Source organism: Sus scrofa, chromosome 15 (assembly GCF_000003025.6).
Source record: "Sus scrofa isolate TJ Tabasco breed Duroc chromosome 15, Sscrofa11.1, whole genome shotgun sequence".
In the NCBI taxonomy this organism is placed as follows: Eukaryota; Metazoa; Chordata; class Mammalia; order Artiodactyla; family Suidae; genus Sus; species Sus scrofa.
Window position 1 is genome coordinate 38,698,535 of NC_010457.5, and position 18,211 is coordinate 38,716,745.

The 18,211-nt window shown below is 39.4% G+C and overlaps 2 protein-coding genes and 1 long non-coding RNA gene across 6 annotated transcripts in view; all 3 read right to left on the reverse strand.

Annotated features, from left to right (window-relative positions):
• Positions 288-7,250, reverse strand: SPATA4 (spermatogenesis associated 4). 2 transcript variants are annotated; one of them, XM_005671667.2, is made up of 6 exons: positions 6,992-7,250; positions 6,010-6,139; positions 5,509-5,627; positions 4,905-5,125; positions 3,080-3,196; positions 288-494 (listed from the first exon to the last, which is right to left on the reverse strand). In XM_005671667.2, the coding sequence occupies exons 1-6, from the start codon at positions 7,207-7,209 to the stop codon at positions 376-378; spliced, it is 924 nt and encodes a 307-aa protein (XP_005671724.1). In that variant the 5' UTR covers positions 7,210-7,250; the 3' UTR covers positions 288-375. The 2 variants fall into 2 exon arrangements, with proteins under 2 accessions (XP_005671724.1, NP_001171394.1); NM_001177923.1 differs by having other exon boundaries at positions 376-506; positions 3,083-3,196; positions 6,992-7,209.
• Positions 9,546-10,609, reverse strand: LOC110257112. Its single transcript, XR_002339354.1, has 2 exons — positions 9,927-10,609; positions 9,546-9,840 (listed from the first exon to the last, which is right to left on the reverse strand). It is a non-coding gene; the product is annotated as an uncharacterized LOC110257112 (long non-coding RNA).
• ASB5 (ankyrin repeat and SOCS box containing 5) overlaps positions 11,649-18,211 on the reverse strand; it is a 56,587-nt gene continuing 50,024 nt past the window's right edge. For all 3 annotated transcript variants that reach the window (XM_013984005.2, XM_003133324.6, XM_013984006.2), the window contains 2 exons: positions 15,387-15,578; positions 11,649-14,127 (listed from right to left, as the gene is read on the reverse strand). In XM_013984005.2, coding sequence (XP_013839459.1) covers positions 14,000-14,127; positions 15,387-15,578 — 320 coding nt within the window. In that variant the 3' untranslated portion in view covers positions 11,649-13,999. The remainder of the gene's footprint in view (positions 14,128-15,386; positions 15,579-18,211) is intronic.

Consider the following 18,211-nt stretch of genomic DNA (forward strand, 5'->3'; position numbering starts at 1 on the left):
TAAATTGTTCTTTACGAATATAACACACAAATAGATAATAGGCAAACTAGTAGTGCAGCTCTTTTCATTTCTAGGGAGGACAACATAATACAAGGTAGATTCACCATTCCTACAAAATTTATGAGAAAGAATTCTTGTCATGGTGACTTATGTTTAACTTTAACTGAAGATTATTTTTTGCACATTCTATACTAATTAAACTGAGTTTGTGTTTTCAATAGTACCTGGCACAGGTGTTGAATAAATGGTTGTTGAATCAAATTAAAAAGTACATTCTTCAGCCCAACTAATGAAAGACACCACTTTAATTAGTATTGAAATCTATCCAAGACTAGGTGATTGTACCCCTTTAGAGGATGGCAAGAGGTGGTGGCGTCAGTTCTCCAAAGCTTTTCCTGGTTCTTTTTTCACGTTTCTCATAGGTTTTACAGAGTCAAAACAATGTTTCCCAGCTTGCTTCACGTGAATTTCTTTCAGTGGACTGTCCCCATGACCTGCATTGGGTGGAGTATTTACATAAACAAGATTAAAATCCATTTGTGGTTAGGAAATAAGTGCACAATCCTCCATGCTTCTAACATATCAGACATTCACAGGATGACTGGCCAGAGGCTGAGCACAGGTTTGTCTAAAGCCTGGTAAACAAAATATTGAGAGCCTGAATTATCAGCGTCGGAAATAAAAGACCTGAATGCCACCGACCTCCAAAAGTTGTCAGCACAGCCTAAAAATACCCAGGGCTTATTTTGGTGCATCTGATACTGAATATGCCTCAACTATTTTTAGATGTTGCTTCAGAAAGCAGCTGAGGCAACAGGGCCATAATTTTCATAGCATTTAGATTTGGCAAATATACATAACTTGTAATTCAGTTTCTAGAATTCTGCCCTGAGACTTCCAAGCTGGCTACTCACACTCTCTAGGTCACTCAGTCCTAGTATAAGGGGCCACTGGTAACCAAGAAATCTCTATTCCATCAGCCCATTATTTAGCTAGATGCTAGATTTAGATAAAACAAGAGAGGAATTTAAGTGTTTTTAAAAAGGCAAGGTAACAGTCAATCTTAAAATTAGCTTTCACCCCTTGCCCCCACCCTGTGATTTCAGTGCAGTCTTAGGTGCTATGGCCTCTCCTCCTCCTGATAACCTGTTCTGTTAGCTACCTTCAACTCATCACTCTGCTCTTCTCAGAAACCACCAGATCAGAATCCCTTTAATAAATGTGGGGGAAATGACTGAAAGCTTAGTAAAATGGCTCTCATCTATGTAATCACCAAAGTCAGACCCACATCCTTTAACAGTATCTAGGACAGGCCTGAAAGAAGAAAAACAATAAAAGCGAGTGTGTTCCTTCCTATCCTGACCTGCCCTGTCCAGTCAGGACCCCCATCAGCTCATCAGCTGTTTTGAAATGGAGAGGAAAAGCCCTTGGATGAGAAAGGGAATCATGAGAGAGAGCACTGAGAGGATTACTAGGGGCAGGAGTCATTTATAGCAGTTCCTGTGTAATTAAAAATATAAAAGCAAGATTCCATTCTACTGTTTTTTTGTGGGTTTTTTTTTTTTTTTCCTAAAAACTCATGTGCAAGCCTTGACAATTTTCTGAAAAGATAACAGAAATAGGAATACCCCATAGCAGCTCAGATATCAGTAGGCACCTTTTTCTACATGGCACCTTCCATCCATTTGTTACATGGGCAGGAGGCATTGCTGTGGCTCAGAGCACATTTAAGCCTTTCCTTGCAGATCCCAGAGAAGGTGGTTCTGTCCTTTCCCATCCCTGGTCAAGTCCCTTCAGTCCTGAGGGGAAAAAGACTGGCTGGTGAACCAAGAGGGTCCTCTCAGTCTCCTCCCTGGGCCTCTCGGCCCCTCAGAGCCCCTGGGCCCATGGCCCAGCCCACTGGAATGTCTACTGCAAATACCCCTGATGGAAGGAGGGTGAGGCAGGGGAGGCAGAAGATGACTTCCAGAAGTGAAACTGTGGGCGTTTTTCCCCCATTGGACCAATGAAATTCACTTCTGGTGGATTCTGTGGTGCTGAGTTCACTGCCTCAGGCATTTGATGAGTTAGAGGGGTGTGGGTTTTTTGTTTGTTTTGGGTTTTGTTGGGTTTTTTCTGGTTGTTATTTGTTTGTTTGTTTGTTTTGTCTTTTTAGGGCCTCACCCACAGCATATGGAAGTTCCCAGGCTACAGGTCAAATTGGAGCTATAGCTGCTGTCTATACCACAGCCACAGCAATGCAGAGCCCTGCATTGTGAGCCAGGCAGTCCCTATGTTGTAACTCAGAAGCAGCCTTAGACAAGGCACAAGAGGGACTGCCAGGCTGTGTCCCCATACAACTGCATTTATCAGCATGGGAATTTGAAGTTCATTTGATTTTCATGTGTCAGGAAGTAACTTTTTCTTTTGATGTATGTTTTCAACCATTTAAAAATGTAAAAACCACTCTTAACTCGCATGCTCTACAGAAAAAGTCAGGCAGAGACAGATTTCAGCCTGTGCTTGGCTATAGTTCACTAGGGTTTAAAGGCTTTTTGAATTAACAGGATTTAAACTTGTGGCTTTTTGTCATTCAGGTGATTGGGAAGTCTTGGTAGGCAGGTTGTCTAAATCTGCCTTCGGACTGATTCATCATCCAGCTGCTGGAGAACTGAGTTTTGAGCTCTGCCAACAAGCTTCCCCTGTTTCAGACTCACTTTTTTAAGGAGAAATTGAAATGGCTCCTTTAAGAGTAGGCAGTCAGGGACACCTGTATAATCAGAAGAGTTTATTCTTTATCACCTTTCTTTACTTGGCTAGCAAGACTATTCCTTTCCAAATATTTAATATTAGGTAAAAACATTTGAAAAAGTATTCTTAGTAATTGCGGATTGATTGCTATTCTCAAGCTCTGTTCTCCCATAACATTGATATAACCAATAAAGTTTTATGCCATCTATCAAAAAACACAACACACCAACTTACTACGTCATTCTCGACAAAGCCCAGAACAACACTCTAACTATTTTGAAAAATTTAAGTGAACAAAGGAACACCAAAAAATCAATTTTAACAAGTAAAAAACTTAAAAAAATCTTACGAGAATCAGGAACAACTCTTTCCCTTGAAATGACTGCCTTGTATTTGCACCCAGAGGCTTGAGCTGGACGGTGACCAAGAGTTAATTCTCCCACTGTTGGTTTGACCTCAAACCATTCTATAAAATATAAACACAAAATTGTTCGTTAAAAATTTATTATGGCCCTTGTCAAAATAAGATACCACAAATTTAAATTAAGCAAATTTAGACATCTGCTGGATCATATTCCTAAGGGTGGTGTGAAGACGCAGGTTAGTAACCCTCTCCACCAATGGGTCACCTCTCTGATGTGCAAAATGGTTGCTTTAAAAATGTTACTTTAGGGGTTCTCACTAAGGTGCAGTAGGTTAAGAATCTGACTGCAGTGGCTCAGATCACTGTGGAGGCATCGGTTCTACCCCTAGCCCTACCCAGTGGTTAAAGAACCGGGCTGGGTCTGGGATTCAACCCTTGGCCCAGAAACTTCCATATGCCTTGGATATGGCCATAGGAAGAAAGTTACTTTAAAAACAATACCCTTATCTTCCTATTAGGTTTGGGGTAAGCTTTTAATCAATAATGTGTACAGAAAAATGAACAAATCATATGTTTACAGTTTGATGAATTTCTGGAGTGAATACAAACCTGGGGTGCCATTACCCAGATCCAGAAATAGTACACTACTAGCACCCCAAACTGCCTCCTGTCTCTCCTATTCAGTCCCCTAAAAAGAAAACTGCCTTCTATCATCATAGGTTAGCTTTACATATTTATATATTTCATATAAATAAAAGCATACAGTATTTTATTTCACAAACATTTTTATACTATACAAATAGTGACAAAATTATTCCATGTTTCTCATATTTCTTACCAAACACAGCACTTGGGCATCAGTTTCTCTGTGCTTCTGAAGGTCACTTACTTCTCTGCAGCTCACTCTCACTGAGGCTCGAAGACATGTCTAAGGTTATTTCTATTCATAAGCCATAGCCAGTGGTATTTATGCTAAATACCACTCTGGGCAGTAACATTCCCAGAACTGCAATTATCGCAATTAATTACTTTGGCTGCTTAAAATCAGAACACTCAAAAATCAATGCTGGTAATAACATAATTCTATTCAAGAATCTGAAGGGTTAAGGGGTCCATGACTAAAGAGAAACTGTGTTCCAAAGAAGACAACAGAGCAGTGTTAGCTTTGCACTTAGGTGGACTTTTAACCTGAAGATTAAACAAACAGAATTTGTTTGTGTTTCATTCTAGAAATTCCAACAAGAACCAATGAACAGATGTAATAGATTAAATGTAAGCAAACATCAGGTATAAAAAAATAATGATACCTGGTTTGTGGTTTTAAAAAAAATAACTTGACAAAACTAAAATGGTGAACAATGAAAGAACTTAAGTGGGGTAGAGGGCTGGCAAGGAGTGCTCCTTGTCCTAGTGTTTAAAGTACTTACGGTTTGAGGAAGAGAGTAAAGATATTAGTTTTAGACTAAGAAAAATATGCGTGTTAAAATTTCTAGGGTAGCACTTTCTAGAGTTGAAATTTATAATTTTCCAAATAAGTAGAGGAGATTAGTCTTTGGACAGTAAGTTATGACTGAATTAATAACAATTAGTCACAGTAAATGAAATTACAACAGTCCATGCAACAAGGAATAGTGGCAGGCTTTTCCTTCATCTGTGTTCAAGAATAGCCTCGCTGGAGTTCCCACTGTGGCAAAATGGGATCCACAGCTTCTCTGGAGCAATGGGACACAGGTTCGATCCCTGGCCTGGCACAGTGAGTTAAGGATCTGGCTTGGAAGTACTCAGTTCGTTATTTCCAAGGATAACTTACGTGGATTCAGTTTTCTGCTCAATTTTCTTTGCAACATTTGTAAAAGGAAGAGGAACTCTACTTTAAGTTCATTGGTGAGCTTGTTGGGGTTGCCTATTAATTCTGATAACCTAATGTTATCTTTAATAGACTTTGAAGCTGTCGACCTAGGAACCAGGGGCAATTTCATCTGGTAACTGTAGTCTGTGAAATTCACGAGGTCATCCTGAATACTTTTAATTCTGGACACAAAAAAATAAAATAAAATATTGTTTACAAGTCACATTTTAGCAATAAGATTTCTTTCTTTCTTTCTTTTTTTTTTTTTTTTTGGCCACACGCATGGCATATGGAAGTTCCCAGGCTAGGGGTCAAATCGGAGCTGTAGTGGCTGGCCTACACCACAGCCACAGCAACTCAGGATCTGAGCCATGTCTGTGACTGACACCACAGCTCATGACCCTTAACCCACTGAGTAAGGTTAGGGATCAAACCTGTGTCCTCATGGATGCAGTCAGATTAGTTTCTGCTGAGCCATCATGGGAACTCCCATTTTAGCAATAAGATTTCTACTGTCACAACTTTAATATTAAATTGTATTACTAGAAAATTCCAAATAACTCACTCTCGATGTGTTAACAAGGTGTACACCTCCTGTATCAGTATTTCAGGTACTCCAGCTTTACAATGAATAGTTCCGTGGATTAGTTCTTTAGGTAATTTAAATTTTTTTCTTGCCAGGAACTTTAATAGAAGAAAAAAAATATTTTCACCAAAAAAATTCTATAAATATCTCTAATTACTTTGAATTCACTTTCACCCCCTGTTTGTCCTCCATTTATATTTTGAGGTTTAACAAGTTAATTATTAAATGATATTATTACTCAGCAAGAAAATCAACCATGGTCTCCCTCTCCGACTTGAAATGAGTATGCTGTTTCATAGGTGACACATAGATTACAGTTTAATAACCTTTTTAATACAAGGAAATAAATGCCACCTAGCGGCTTTGGGTAACTAGCACCCAGCCACTAACACACATTTCAAGAAATCTAAGACCTCAGGAATACACCTCTTCAAATACAAACTTCTCCAAAGTTAAAAGCATCGGTAACTGCTAATTTACCTTTTCCAATTGTGCCCAGTTATCCAACTTGACTTTTAAAGAAGTTCCATTTTGAAAGGATGACAACTTAAGGTCCCAGGGGTAATGTATAGAGAATATTTCTGCGATCAAGAAGCCATTGGAAAAATCCCTGATCCATATCAATAAGGAAATGAAATAAAATGTAGTTACATATATAGTTTGTATTATTTTGTAATCAATTCACACCCATATAATATTCAATACTGACGACAAGATAATTATAAAAGTAGAGTCTGATGCATCCTTGCTTCGAGGAGGCCTTGCTATGGGGTAGTGATTGAGTAAGATTAGACACACACCAAAGGCCATGGTGTTCTTTTTATGAACCCAAACTATTAATTCATATTGAATTTTCATTTTAACAAGGCCCCCAGGTGATACCACTGGGGGCACTGAACATTTCAAGCATGTTTTTCTTAAGGAGTGCCTAAATCAGTAAACCAGAGAAAGCCCTTGCCTGCAAAATGAAAGTCATCACCTTTATTTTTAAGGAATTCAATTTGCATTCCCAGTGCAAGTATTAACTGCCAGTTATGCTCAGAGAGGCTTCAGTTATAAGGAGCAACTTTTTCAATCCCCAATAACCTTCAAACCAGATGCTATGGCTAATAAAAAGTAAACGGATCCCCACTAGTACTAATGTCCAGTGTCCCTGAAAAAGAGCCTAGGTTATTTTATTTGGGGGTTGTCACCAACGCATTCTATATTAGCTGAGTCTAAAACGGAATGATAGAATTGATTGAATAAATGAAATGCTTCACCCTTTTGCAGATCAGCTCCCTAAGGGGGCGAGTGTGTGAGTGTGCTTGTGCGTGTGCGTGTGACGAGTGAAGGAGTAGAGCGGGCAAGGCAATCCCAGGAAAGCCCCTGCGTTACTGCGGGGTGGGCGGCGCAGACCAGGAGACTGCTCTGCTCCGGCGGATGCGCCCGCCAGGCGGCCAGGGCCCGACCGCTCCAGCACCTGCTGATGTTCCTAGGGAAGAAGCTGAGATCCAGGCCCTGGAGCCAGCGCAGAACCGACGGAGACATGCGGGAGCTCTTCGGTGGTTGTGGATAGACCAGCCACTTCTTAGGCCTCTCTCGGATGGGAGCTGCTGGACCTGGCGCAAGTGACGGTGACTTGGGTAAGGCAGCCGCCGGCAGCTTCAAAAGCCTTTCTTTCCGGCTGGTGGCAGCCATGTCGCTTTCTGGGTTTCTATGGCAGCATCGGGGGCGGGGCCTCGGTGGGGCGGGGTCTGGTGTTGGCGGGGCCTCGGCGCAGGCGCCCTGGGCCTCATGCGTACTCCACTTCACTATCCGACGCTCTTGGTTGGGCACGCACATCCCTGGCCCCACTGCGAGGGGACGTGGGTCCGGGGAGCTTCGACATGGCCCGAGCTTTCAATCTCAGTTTTAATTGGCCTGAAGCGTAACCAATTTAGAGCTACCCACCCTCACCCCGCCTTCCCTTAGAAATTGACATTTTGAATATTGTGGTTTCTGCTCAGCTGAAGGCTTGTTGCAGTCAAGCATTTTGAGGAAGTTGTGAGAACGTTTCAGAGGACAAAGACAGGTTTTGTTTGGAAATTGGAAAAGATAGGGCTTTTGTTCCAAAATGCCAATGTAAAAAAAAATCTTCAAAAATAAAATGAATAAATGCTTTATGTCTACACAATGTAATTTACCAATTTCCTTAATTATTACATTATATTCATAAAAGTTACATGGTATTTGAAAACAACTTGTAAATTAGATTTTCACACTTCACAAAGATGCCTCAGGATGCATGATGTCATTCATTAGACAAATATTTTGAGTCCCTACTATGTGCCAGGCCCTAATCTAGTCACTTGGGATTCATCAGTGAACAACACAGAGGGAAAAAAAGATTGCAGAGCAAGCATAGATAATTATAAACTAAATATTTACACAGCAAAGTTGTTAAAATCTTTTAAAAACTTTTACAGCAGAAAAGTAGATATGTAGATAATATGTGTAAGTAATATGAAGATATGTTACTATGCAAGATGAAATATGGGATAGATATATAAAGAGTAGAGCTGTATATTGTCGAATGCTTATTCGTACACGTTTATTAATAAAGTAAACCAATGTGAGTGAGTCTGTATTAGAAAGACAAAAATGAAGCTGTACAGTGTTTTTTCTTTGTCCAATGTAGTTTTTCATTTGTTGAATGGACTTATTTTGAGGAATTACTGTCCTCTGCTTTGCTGTGTATAAGATCTTCACTATTCAATACCTAGCTACTAGCCCCATGTAGCTATTCAGTTTTATATTAAATAAATTTAAATAAAATGAAGAAGCGTAACACTGGCTACATTCAACAGCTCAATAGTTGGGTGGGGCTGTTGGCTACCACATTGTACATCACAGAGACTGCACTATCACTATCTTTGCAGAAAGTTCTTTTAGGCAGCTGTACCCTAGATTATTTATAGAAGGTACAGAGATATATAAGTATCTGAAAAAAAGATCATGTACTCTGAAAAGCTCTGCCATGCTAAAAAATATATTGGTATCAGGAAGGAAGCAAATGATTTGGCCTGAGAGAGCACAGGAGTCCTCAGAGGAGGTGACCTTTGATGTGTATCTTGTAAAGCAGTATTTGAATGGGTTAAGACACAGGCTTTGGACCACCAGCTTTACTTTTTATTATTTATGTGATTTTGGGCAAGTTATTTTACCATTTTTTATTTGTAAAAGATGGAAATAAATAGGAAATACCTTACAGGGTTGAGATGAGGATTAAGTTGACAAGTTAAATGAATGAAGAGCCTGGAACAGTGTGTGCACATAATAAACACTCAGTACACATGAGTGATGCTTCTAAGACAATTGTGGAACTCTATGGAATGAAGAGCGGAAGGAAGGAATGGTTGCACACAGAGTGACTTATGTGAGCAGAAGCAGACAATATGATCTATGATATAAGAGTTTTTTTGGTTTGGGGTTTTTTTGTTGTTGGATTTTTGTTTTGTTTTATTTTGTTTTGTTTTGCTTGGCCATGCCTGCAGCATGCAGAAGTTCCTCAGCCAGGAATCAAACCTGAGCCACAGAAGTGACAAAGCCAGATCCTTAACCACTATGCCACCAGGGAACTCCTATGGTAATGAGAGTATTTTTTTTTTAATGAATTTTAGGAAATAACAAATAACTGATTAGGGTTAGAGAGACTGTTCATGATTTGAGCTAACCCAAGATTTAGGTGGTAAATGGCTGGAGAGGTAGGTTAGGAACACAGATTGAGGCTTGACTGAAAACAGTCTTGATAAGGAGCTAGAATTTTTATTGTAGCAAATATGCCAATTGCTAAGCAAATAGATCTCTGTTTCATATACATTCATACAGGTTCTGCCCCCTGGAGTTGGAACTTAGTCTGATTTCCCCTTTGCTGAGTTTTATCAAATTTGGCCAATGGGGGGAACTGGAGAGTGAGACTAGGAGGCCAGATGAAGGGAGAAGGACTGTTCAGATCAATGTCCCCAGGCCAGTGGCAGTTGGTGCCAGAGTCCAACTTTTTTTTTTCATTCCTGGAGCAGTTTTCATCATTCTCTCTCAGAAGTTTCAGCGACCACTGAGAAGGGCTGGCACTCAGAACTCCAAGGCCCCGTTTTAATCTAGGACCCACCCACCCACCCCTTTTGTGAGGGACTCAAGAATCAGTACCCGCTGTGCCAGCGCCCCTTCGAAAGTCAGTCTGTAGGACTTTTCCTCCAAGCTCCAGCTTCTGAGAACTCCAGATCTCCAGCACTCAGGGGTCTCTCTCTTTTCATCCTGTGTTCTTGTTTTAGTCTTTTAACTCTTCAGCATCTGCATAACCATTTCCTTCTATTAAATTCTGGTTGAATGCATGGCATTACTTCTGATTTCTGGCTGAACAATACATGGCTTCTTACCTGTAATGAAGTCTCCCTTTACCACTAGCTCATCCACACCTTCCTGAGGCAGCTGCGGGACTTGGTACAGCCAGATCAGCAATGTCAGGGAGAAAGTAGACCAGCCGGATGTTTTTGTGGGAGGTCAAGACACACAGAAGCCTCTGCTGACCTCCTGGCAGAGAGCCAGAAAATTGATTTCACCTACAGCAAGATGATGAGCGTGCGCTGCTGGTCCTGCTAGATAAAAGCAACAAGCTTTTGATGGTTCTTGTATATATTTTTACAGAGGGTAAAAGTACTTTGCAGATCGATAGCAGCAGAACAATTGTTAGGGCTAGTGGCAGTGTATGCCAGTCAAGATACCTCAAAGGGAAAAGGAGCTGGAGCTGAAGGTACCTCCTGGCTGAGTTGACAATAACTCACAGTCATCCTCTAAAACCCACCAACTTCTGCTTAAGCCAAATAGCCATCCAAGCCAATAATTGTTGTTGATCTATCCAAAATGTCAGTTTTTTCCATATGGGGGAAGGAACAGACTGGAAATACTGCCTTGGGCACATAAATGACATGTGGACAGATGGTATCACTAGTTCCTTTGTCCACAGCATACCTCCCCCTCTCAAAAAAACCCAAACTTTTTCTTTCTTTCTTTTTGGAGCCACACCTGTGGCATATGGAAATTCCCAGGCTAGGGGTCGAATCAGAGCTGTAGTCACTAGCCTACGCCATAGCCACTAGCCTACGCCATAGCCACAGAAATGTGGGATCCAAGCTGTGTCTGCAATGTACACCACAACAGCTCACAGCAGCACTAGATCCTTAACCTGTTGAGCAAGGCCAGGGATCAAACCTGAGTCCTCATGGATATGAGATGGGTTTGTTACCTCTGAGCCACAGTGGGAACTTCCAAAACTTTTCTTTTTTAAAAGCCAGATGTAGGTTGCTAAACCTGTCTTTTTCTGGGTTCGAGAAAATGTGTCTTTCGCCCTTTAGTCTAGTTCGGGATGCTGACACCATGAGCTCCTAACCTCCCTGAGGGCCCAGCCTCACCCGATGTTCTCTCGTGATGCTGAGCAGCAGACGAAGCTCCTGGGCCACCACCCAATTACATAGGGAAACAACTGATACACTTACAACCCTTTCTGGACTCATACAAGTGTTCTGCTTTTCACTTTTAGTACAGTATTCAATAAATTACATGAGATAGTCAATTCTACCATAACATAGGCTTTGTGTTAGATGATTTCAGCCAACTGTAGATTAATGTATGTGTTCTGAGCACATTTAAGGTGGGCCAAGCTGAGCTACAATGATCTATAGGGTAGGTGCATCAAGTGCCTTTTCAATTTATATTTTCCCATTGGTCGATCAGGAGGTACCCCCAGCCCAAGTATAGGAATAGCTGCAGTCTTTTTTTTTTTTTTCTTTGTCTTTGTCTTCGTGCAATTTTGTCCTTGGACCTTCATACACATGTATAAAAAGACTTTGATTAGAAGAGCTTCGAGGTATTATTTTCAGTCTGCACTACTCTACTCTTTCTTACTCCCCATGATACAGTGATTTGAAAGCCAGTAGTAAAGAAAATTAGGGCAATTAAATCAAATTCTCTATTACCTTCCATTATAAAATCAATACTGGGAATTCCTGCTGTGGCATAGGTTGCAACTGCGGCTCAGTCCCTGGCCCAGAAACTTCTACATGCCATGTGTATGGCCAAAAAAGGGGAAAAAAATCAAATACTAATAGGAGAAAGTGCTTTATTCCAGGGATAAACATCACACTTTAATATATTAACAAACATATGATATATCTAAATATGAACAATTCTTTGATAAGACAATCACACTGAAGCTAAGATACAAGGTATCAGCATACAAAAATTTCCAAGTGTCAATTTTTCTTAATATTTGATATATACTCCTCTTATTGTTATTCCTCTTATACTCTTATGATGACCTCTAGTGCAGGGAAAATGCTAATAGAAAATTGTTTTACTAAAAAGCAGTTTTAACACATAGTTATATTTAGTAGGGTTATTCTATAATAAAAAATTTTAATGCACATTTTTCTGAGTATTGCACAAATTTGCTAGACGGAAATATTTAGAAAACAGACTCATTTAAAAATCTCTAGCAACAAAGAAGACATTATTTAAACAAACATGCTACAGCTTTATTTCTACTTTCCAAAATCTAAACATATGAAAATGCAATCTTAGTAACTCTGAGGTTACAAACAATAATAGCTTATTTCCCATGGGTCTCTGAAGTCAGCTGAGAACTAAGAAAAAAGGAAAATAGGCCCCTGGCTCATCAAAATAGTGGTCAAAATATTTTATCAAGATTTGATACATTTATAAAACTCATCAAAATATTTTCTTCTAGGAGTTCCTGCTGTGGTGCAATGGGATTGGCAGCATCTCTGGAGTGCTGAGACACAGGTTCGAGCTCCAGCCTGGCATAGTAGGTTAAGGATACAGCTTTGCCACACCAGCAGCATAGGTACCAACTGAGGCAACTGAAGCCAGCTAGGATATGATCCCTGGCCTGAATTCCATATGCCGCAGGGCAGCCAAAATAAATAAATAAATAATAAATAACGTGAGCCAAAAAAGAAAATATTTTTACCTTACAATGTTGTAAATATCTTGATTTTCTTATTCCTAAATCCATAAAAGATTCGAATCTAACCTAAATTACAAAGAAGGCACATGTTTTGTTTCTTCATTTTTGTGTTACATGCACTCAAGTATAGTTAAGCAGAAGAGAGTTAACCCCTGCAGAGAACACCTCTATACAAATATTTTCTTGTGTACAGCTCTCTTTGGTATACAGTTAGTGCCGAACACTTGCTTTGCGTAAAAGGATCAGAAACGCTGTGATGAGGGTTTACAGAGAGAGTAAATTTCCTAAGGTTTCTACATTTGTTAAGTGGTACCCCCTTTTCCTTGAAAATCCCATAAGTTAAGGCATCTTTTGTTTGTTTCTTTTAGGGCCACACCTGCAGCATATGGAGGTTCCCAGCTTAGGGGACAAACCGGAGCTACAGCTGCCAGCCTACACCACAGCAAAGACAGATCTGAGCCATGTTTGCAACCTTGACTGCAATATGGCAATGCTGCGTCCTTAACCCACGCATGTGAGGCCAGGGATCGAACTCACATCCTCCCAGAGACAACATCAGAACCTTAACCTGCTGAGCCACAACAGGAACTCCAAGGTGCTATTTTATCTTCCATTTTCTACAGCCTTGGACTTCCCTGATCCCTGGAGTGTGATTGGAGCCTTTTTATCAACTATATGTGAAGTTCGTTTTCCTCAACCCAGGTATCACCAGCTAGTGGCAGTTTCTGAAGTGGAGGGAGCCTGGAGTGACACATGGAAAAGCACAGAAGGGAGACCTTGAGAAGAAGGGGGTCTTGAAACAGCTTGAGAAGGTGTGTAATGTTCCAGACTTCTCTGGAAGTCTGGTGGTAGTGGTGTCCTACAAGTTTCTGAAATAGGTCCACTTACTTAAGATGGTGAAGTGACCAGTGGGGTCACTTCAGGGAAGCTCTGTCTTTTCTTTACGGAATTTATCATTATAATGACAGGTACACTTTCAACATGAGAGTCCCTGAATGAGAGTCAACTTTACTTCTAAAAGGAAGTAAAGGAAACCATACTTATATTTTATATTAATATCAAAATACAGAGATAATTACAGTCACCAAAATTTAGAAGTTAACATGCTATTTGAAGAACACAGACCTTTAAAAATATATGAATACTTTTGGTAAGGGTTCACATTTTTCGGTTTCATTCTTTAAAAAACGGACAATTCCTCATTTTTTTTCTAAATCAACAAAGGGATATATGGGAATCGCTAATAATATATAGATATTTTAAACATACAGTAGTCCACAAACAGTAAAAATGCATAAAATAACAGTACATACTAGTACACTTTAACTAAAATTGCTACTTCACTTCTTCCCTGCATGTTCTCATATCTCATGACCCTACCTTTAGCATATTTTAATATGAAATATACACTATGCGGATGAAATAGAAATGCTTAATTTTCAAATTTTTTTGGATTATTTTACTGCCTTATCGGTACTGTAAGAAATTCTGCAATAATGTTGGCAGCTGGAGCTGTGGGATAAGGTGTAATCTTGCTCTTCCTATGTAGTTTCTGATACAGAGTCGGCAAAGCTGGCACAGAGAGCTCGGGGTGGCTGCAAAAGACGTGAAAGTATTTGTTAATTAAAATCAAAATGGAGTTTTCCCTGTTGTAGGATACGTGAAATCAAATCACACAAAAAGGACAGTGTTGGAGTTCTCGCTGTGGCATAGTGGGATCAGCACTGTCTTTGCAGCACCAGAACCAGGTTTCATGACCAGCATAGTGGGTTAAAGGATCCAGTGTTGCCGCAACTATGGCTCAGATCTGATCACTGGCCCAGGAACTCCATATGCCACAGGGAAGCCAAAAAAAAAAAAAAAAAAAAAAGAAAAAGATAGTGCTTTGCACTAGAATAGGCAGCATGACTCTTATCCTAGGGAAATTTATATATAAGCGTCTGTATTGCTTTTATTAATGACTTTATTATAATTGAGATATATTCCATTCCTGTTCTTTAAAATATTATTTTTTATTGATTTATTTTATTTTCCTTTTCCTTTTAATGGCTGCACTTATGGCATATGGAAGTTCCTAAGCTAGGGATCATATCAGAACTGCAGCTGCTGGCCTATGCCACATCCATGGCAACTCCAGATCCGAGCTGCATCTGTGACCTACACTGTAGCTTGAAGCAACGTCAGGTCCTTAACCCACTGAATGAGGCCAGGGATCAAACTTGCATCCTCACGAATACTACATCATGTTTTTAACCCGCTAAGCCACAATTGGAATTCCTCTTTAAAATATGATAGTCTTTGGGCTTATGAAATTATTGCTGCAAGTAAAGCCTCAAAAACAAATTCTGCTTTTTGAGAGAGATATAAATCAAAAGCCCCAAGAAGTGTTATGCACTAAAAGAGGCCTTAAAAATATATTTGTCTCAAATTAGGTTTACTATTTAATCCAAAGCAAATTTTACTATAGTGTCTAGATAAGGCTTTAGAATCTGTTTTAGAAAAAAAATTTCATGATTACATTTCTGTAATATGTTATAGATGATGCATGCCCTTATAAATTGGGACATGTTTCCCCATATTTATTAAAAAATATTAAACAGAATTACATGTTATTTATTGTCAATAAAAATATAATTAACTTAACCAAAGGAATAGGGAATTAAGGCAAGATGAAAAAAGCATGATTGTGATATTTTCTTTATAGATGGAACCTAAGTTAAAAAATTATCTTCCTTCAAAAAATATTCCCAATGTTATGACATTATTATTTTACATACCAACAAAGTCTTTAAATTTCACCTACTTCAGGCAAAAAAATAAAGTTTTTTTAAATGCCCTCTTGTATTTTTCTTACCTTCATGTTGAAGCAATAATCTTTCCACCAAACTGCTAGAGGTTGCCACATCTATGGGTCTCAGAAGCTCTGTGTTTTTGGCATTGATATCTGCTCCAAATTCCAGCAGTAAGTTAACAATTTCTGGACAGGACTGTTGAGCAGCAGCATGTAATGGGGTATCCCAGTATTTGCCTTTTTGTACGTCAGCACCTATGTGAAAATAAGGCGTGAATAGAATTTGTGAGTCGAGTCACTGACCTCAGCAAGGAAAGGCAGGCCTGTCAGCCACAAAGAGGACCACAACTCTTTCTGTAATGGGTTATCTCTTTATAAATAATATATATAAACACTGCATATTTCATACATATGCTTCATCCATACATATGCTTATATAAATCTTGGAACATGGTACATCTGGATGGAGACTGTACACTTTTGTTAGAGTCTAATATTTTTCTCTATGCTTGAAAGATCTCATAATGAAAAAAATACATTAAAACATTTTAGAGGGGAGAGAGTGGGATGGACTGGGATTTTGGGGTTAGGGGATGACATTAAGAATGGATAAGCAATGAGGTTCTACTACAGCACAGGGAACTATTTCCAGCCTCTTGGGATACATCAATGATGGATGATAATATAAGAAAAAGAAAGTATATATAGGTATGACTTGGTCACTCTGCTGTACAGCAGAAATGGACACAACACTGTAAATAACTATTCTTTAATAAAAATTACATAAAGGAGTTCCTGTCGTGGTGCAGCAGAAATGAATCAGACTGGGAACTATGAGGTTGCAGGTTCGATCCCTGGCCTCGCTCAGTGGGTTGGGGATCCAGCGTTGCTGTGAGCTGTGGTGTAGGTCGCAGATTCTGCTCGGATCCTAGGTTTCTGTGGCTGTGGTGTAGGCTGGAGGCTACAGCTCCAATTAAACCCCTAGCCTGGGAACCTCTGTATGCCACGGGTGCGCCCTAAAAAGTCAAAAGACAGAAGACAAAAACAAACAAACAAAACTACATAAAAAACCATTTTCAACAGTTCCCAAAGTAATCACAAAATGTATTAATAAGTGCACAATGAGGTGGACTCATAAGCATTTTCATCACAATGGATCATTCTTAGGATTATTCATGAGTGTGTTGTTCTCATTCCTTTCATTTATTTTAAGGCAATAGAGCTCTTTGGTTTTTTTGGACAACTCATGAATCGAGATACTTGAGCTCTTTAGGTAAAGTGTATATAGATTTTCCTCTTCTTACTCATGGAGTTTGTTTGTTTGTGTATTGCTTTTTAGGGCCTCACCTGCGGTACATGGAAGTTTCCAGGCTAGGGGTTGAATCAGAGCTACAGCTGCCGGCCTACGCTACAGCAACAGCCACAGCAATGCCATATCCAAGCTGCATCTGCAATCTACATCACAGCTCATGGCCACTCGGGATCCTGAACCCAACCAGTGAGGCCAGGGATTGAACCTGCATCCTCATGAATACTAGTGAGGTTCATAACCTGCTGAGCCACAACGGGAACTCCCCCACTCATGTAGTTTAATTCAATAAATATATAAAGGCACTGAGCCCCTTAAATGGAAAGGCAAATTATATTTCTGCATGCAAAAAGTTTTAAAAAATTCTTATATTAAAAAGAAAAACTTACGTGTTAAATTACCTATTATGTAGTCATTTTATCCCAGGGCAGGCCCCTGGCACTTGGTGGTCATCTGATGCATGTGCAATGAATACATACTGTTTAATATTTTAAAGAATAAGAATCCTATTTTCCAATACATAAATAGTTACAACACCAAGAAATGTCTATTAATAAAAATCCATTAAGTCCTTTTCAACTCCGCTTTCTGATACCTCAGTAAAACTAACAGTGTTTATAAGAAGCAGTCCATTTTAAGAGTCCCTTTATGGCCCTCCTGCTGCTTGCAAGTTTCCATAAATGTAATTGTCTTCAATATTTTAAATCAAATATAAAACGTTTAGTGGAAAAATTACTTTCCATAACAAGATCTCCATAGAGAAAGCATAAAACTCTATTGGTTGTATCAACGTTGTGGGAGAACAGAGCCTGAGAATAACAATCAATCCATAATTACTAAGAATACTTTTTCAAATTTTTTTTACCCAATATAAAATATTTGGAAAGGAATAATATTGCTAGCCAAGTAAAGAAAGGTGATAAAGAATAAACTCTTCCAATTATACAAATTTATGGGAGAACATAGCCAGGAAATAACAATCTGTCAGCTGTTATTAGCAGAACTCACATGTAAGACTCTTACTAGATGTAATGGGGGAAAAGAGTCGAGGCAGACACTGCTTGAAGTTTATCATTGAGCCAAGATGATGTGAGTTACGCATAAAGGGATTACTAAAAATACATGTCAGTATCAGAGGCCAAATGAGTGGCATTCACAATAAAAAGCATAGAAATCCACTTACTCCTTTCATGTATATTTTAAGCAACTACCACATGAGAAGCACTGTGCTGGAGAAAAGATGAGGGGAAAAAAGACATAATCCATATCCTAGAAGGGCTCCTGGTCCTCTGGTGGGAGACACTATGGTCTCAAAAGATGAGGAGAGTTTCTCAGGGGCAGAAGCAAAACCTTGAGGAACTGGCTTGTTTCAAGTGGGTGAAAGGCAGGCAGGTCAGAGATTACAAAGTCTGGGAAATTCTTATGGTGTGAAAAAGATATAACTGCTTATATCTTTAGCGGTTATAACTTACATCTCAGCAGTTAAAATCCCTAAAATTTCTTTTGATGGGTTTGTTCACAGAGATATGTGGCACCATTATATCCAACCTTGAGGGTTTTGATTTTATAATCTTTGATA

What these genes read in the sequence shown, in the direction of transcription:
- SPATA4 (NM_001177923.1), bottom strand. Translation starts at nt 7,209, where the DNA reads ATGGCTGCCACCAGCCGGAAAGAAAGGCTTTTGAAGCTGCCGGCGGCT. An exon ending in ACCTTGTTAACACATCGAGA is followed by an intron (nt 5,126 to 5,508) that starts GTGAGTTATTTG and finishes TTTTGTGTCCAG; the next exon opens with AATTAAAAGTATTCAGGATG. An exon ending in GGAAAGAGTTGTTCCTGATT is followed by an intron (nt 507 to 3,082) that starts CTCGTAAGATTT and finishes ATGTAAATACTC; the next exon opens with CACCCAATGCAGGTCATGGG.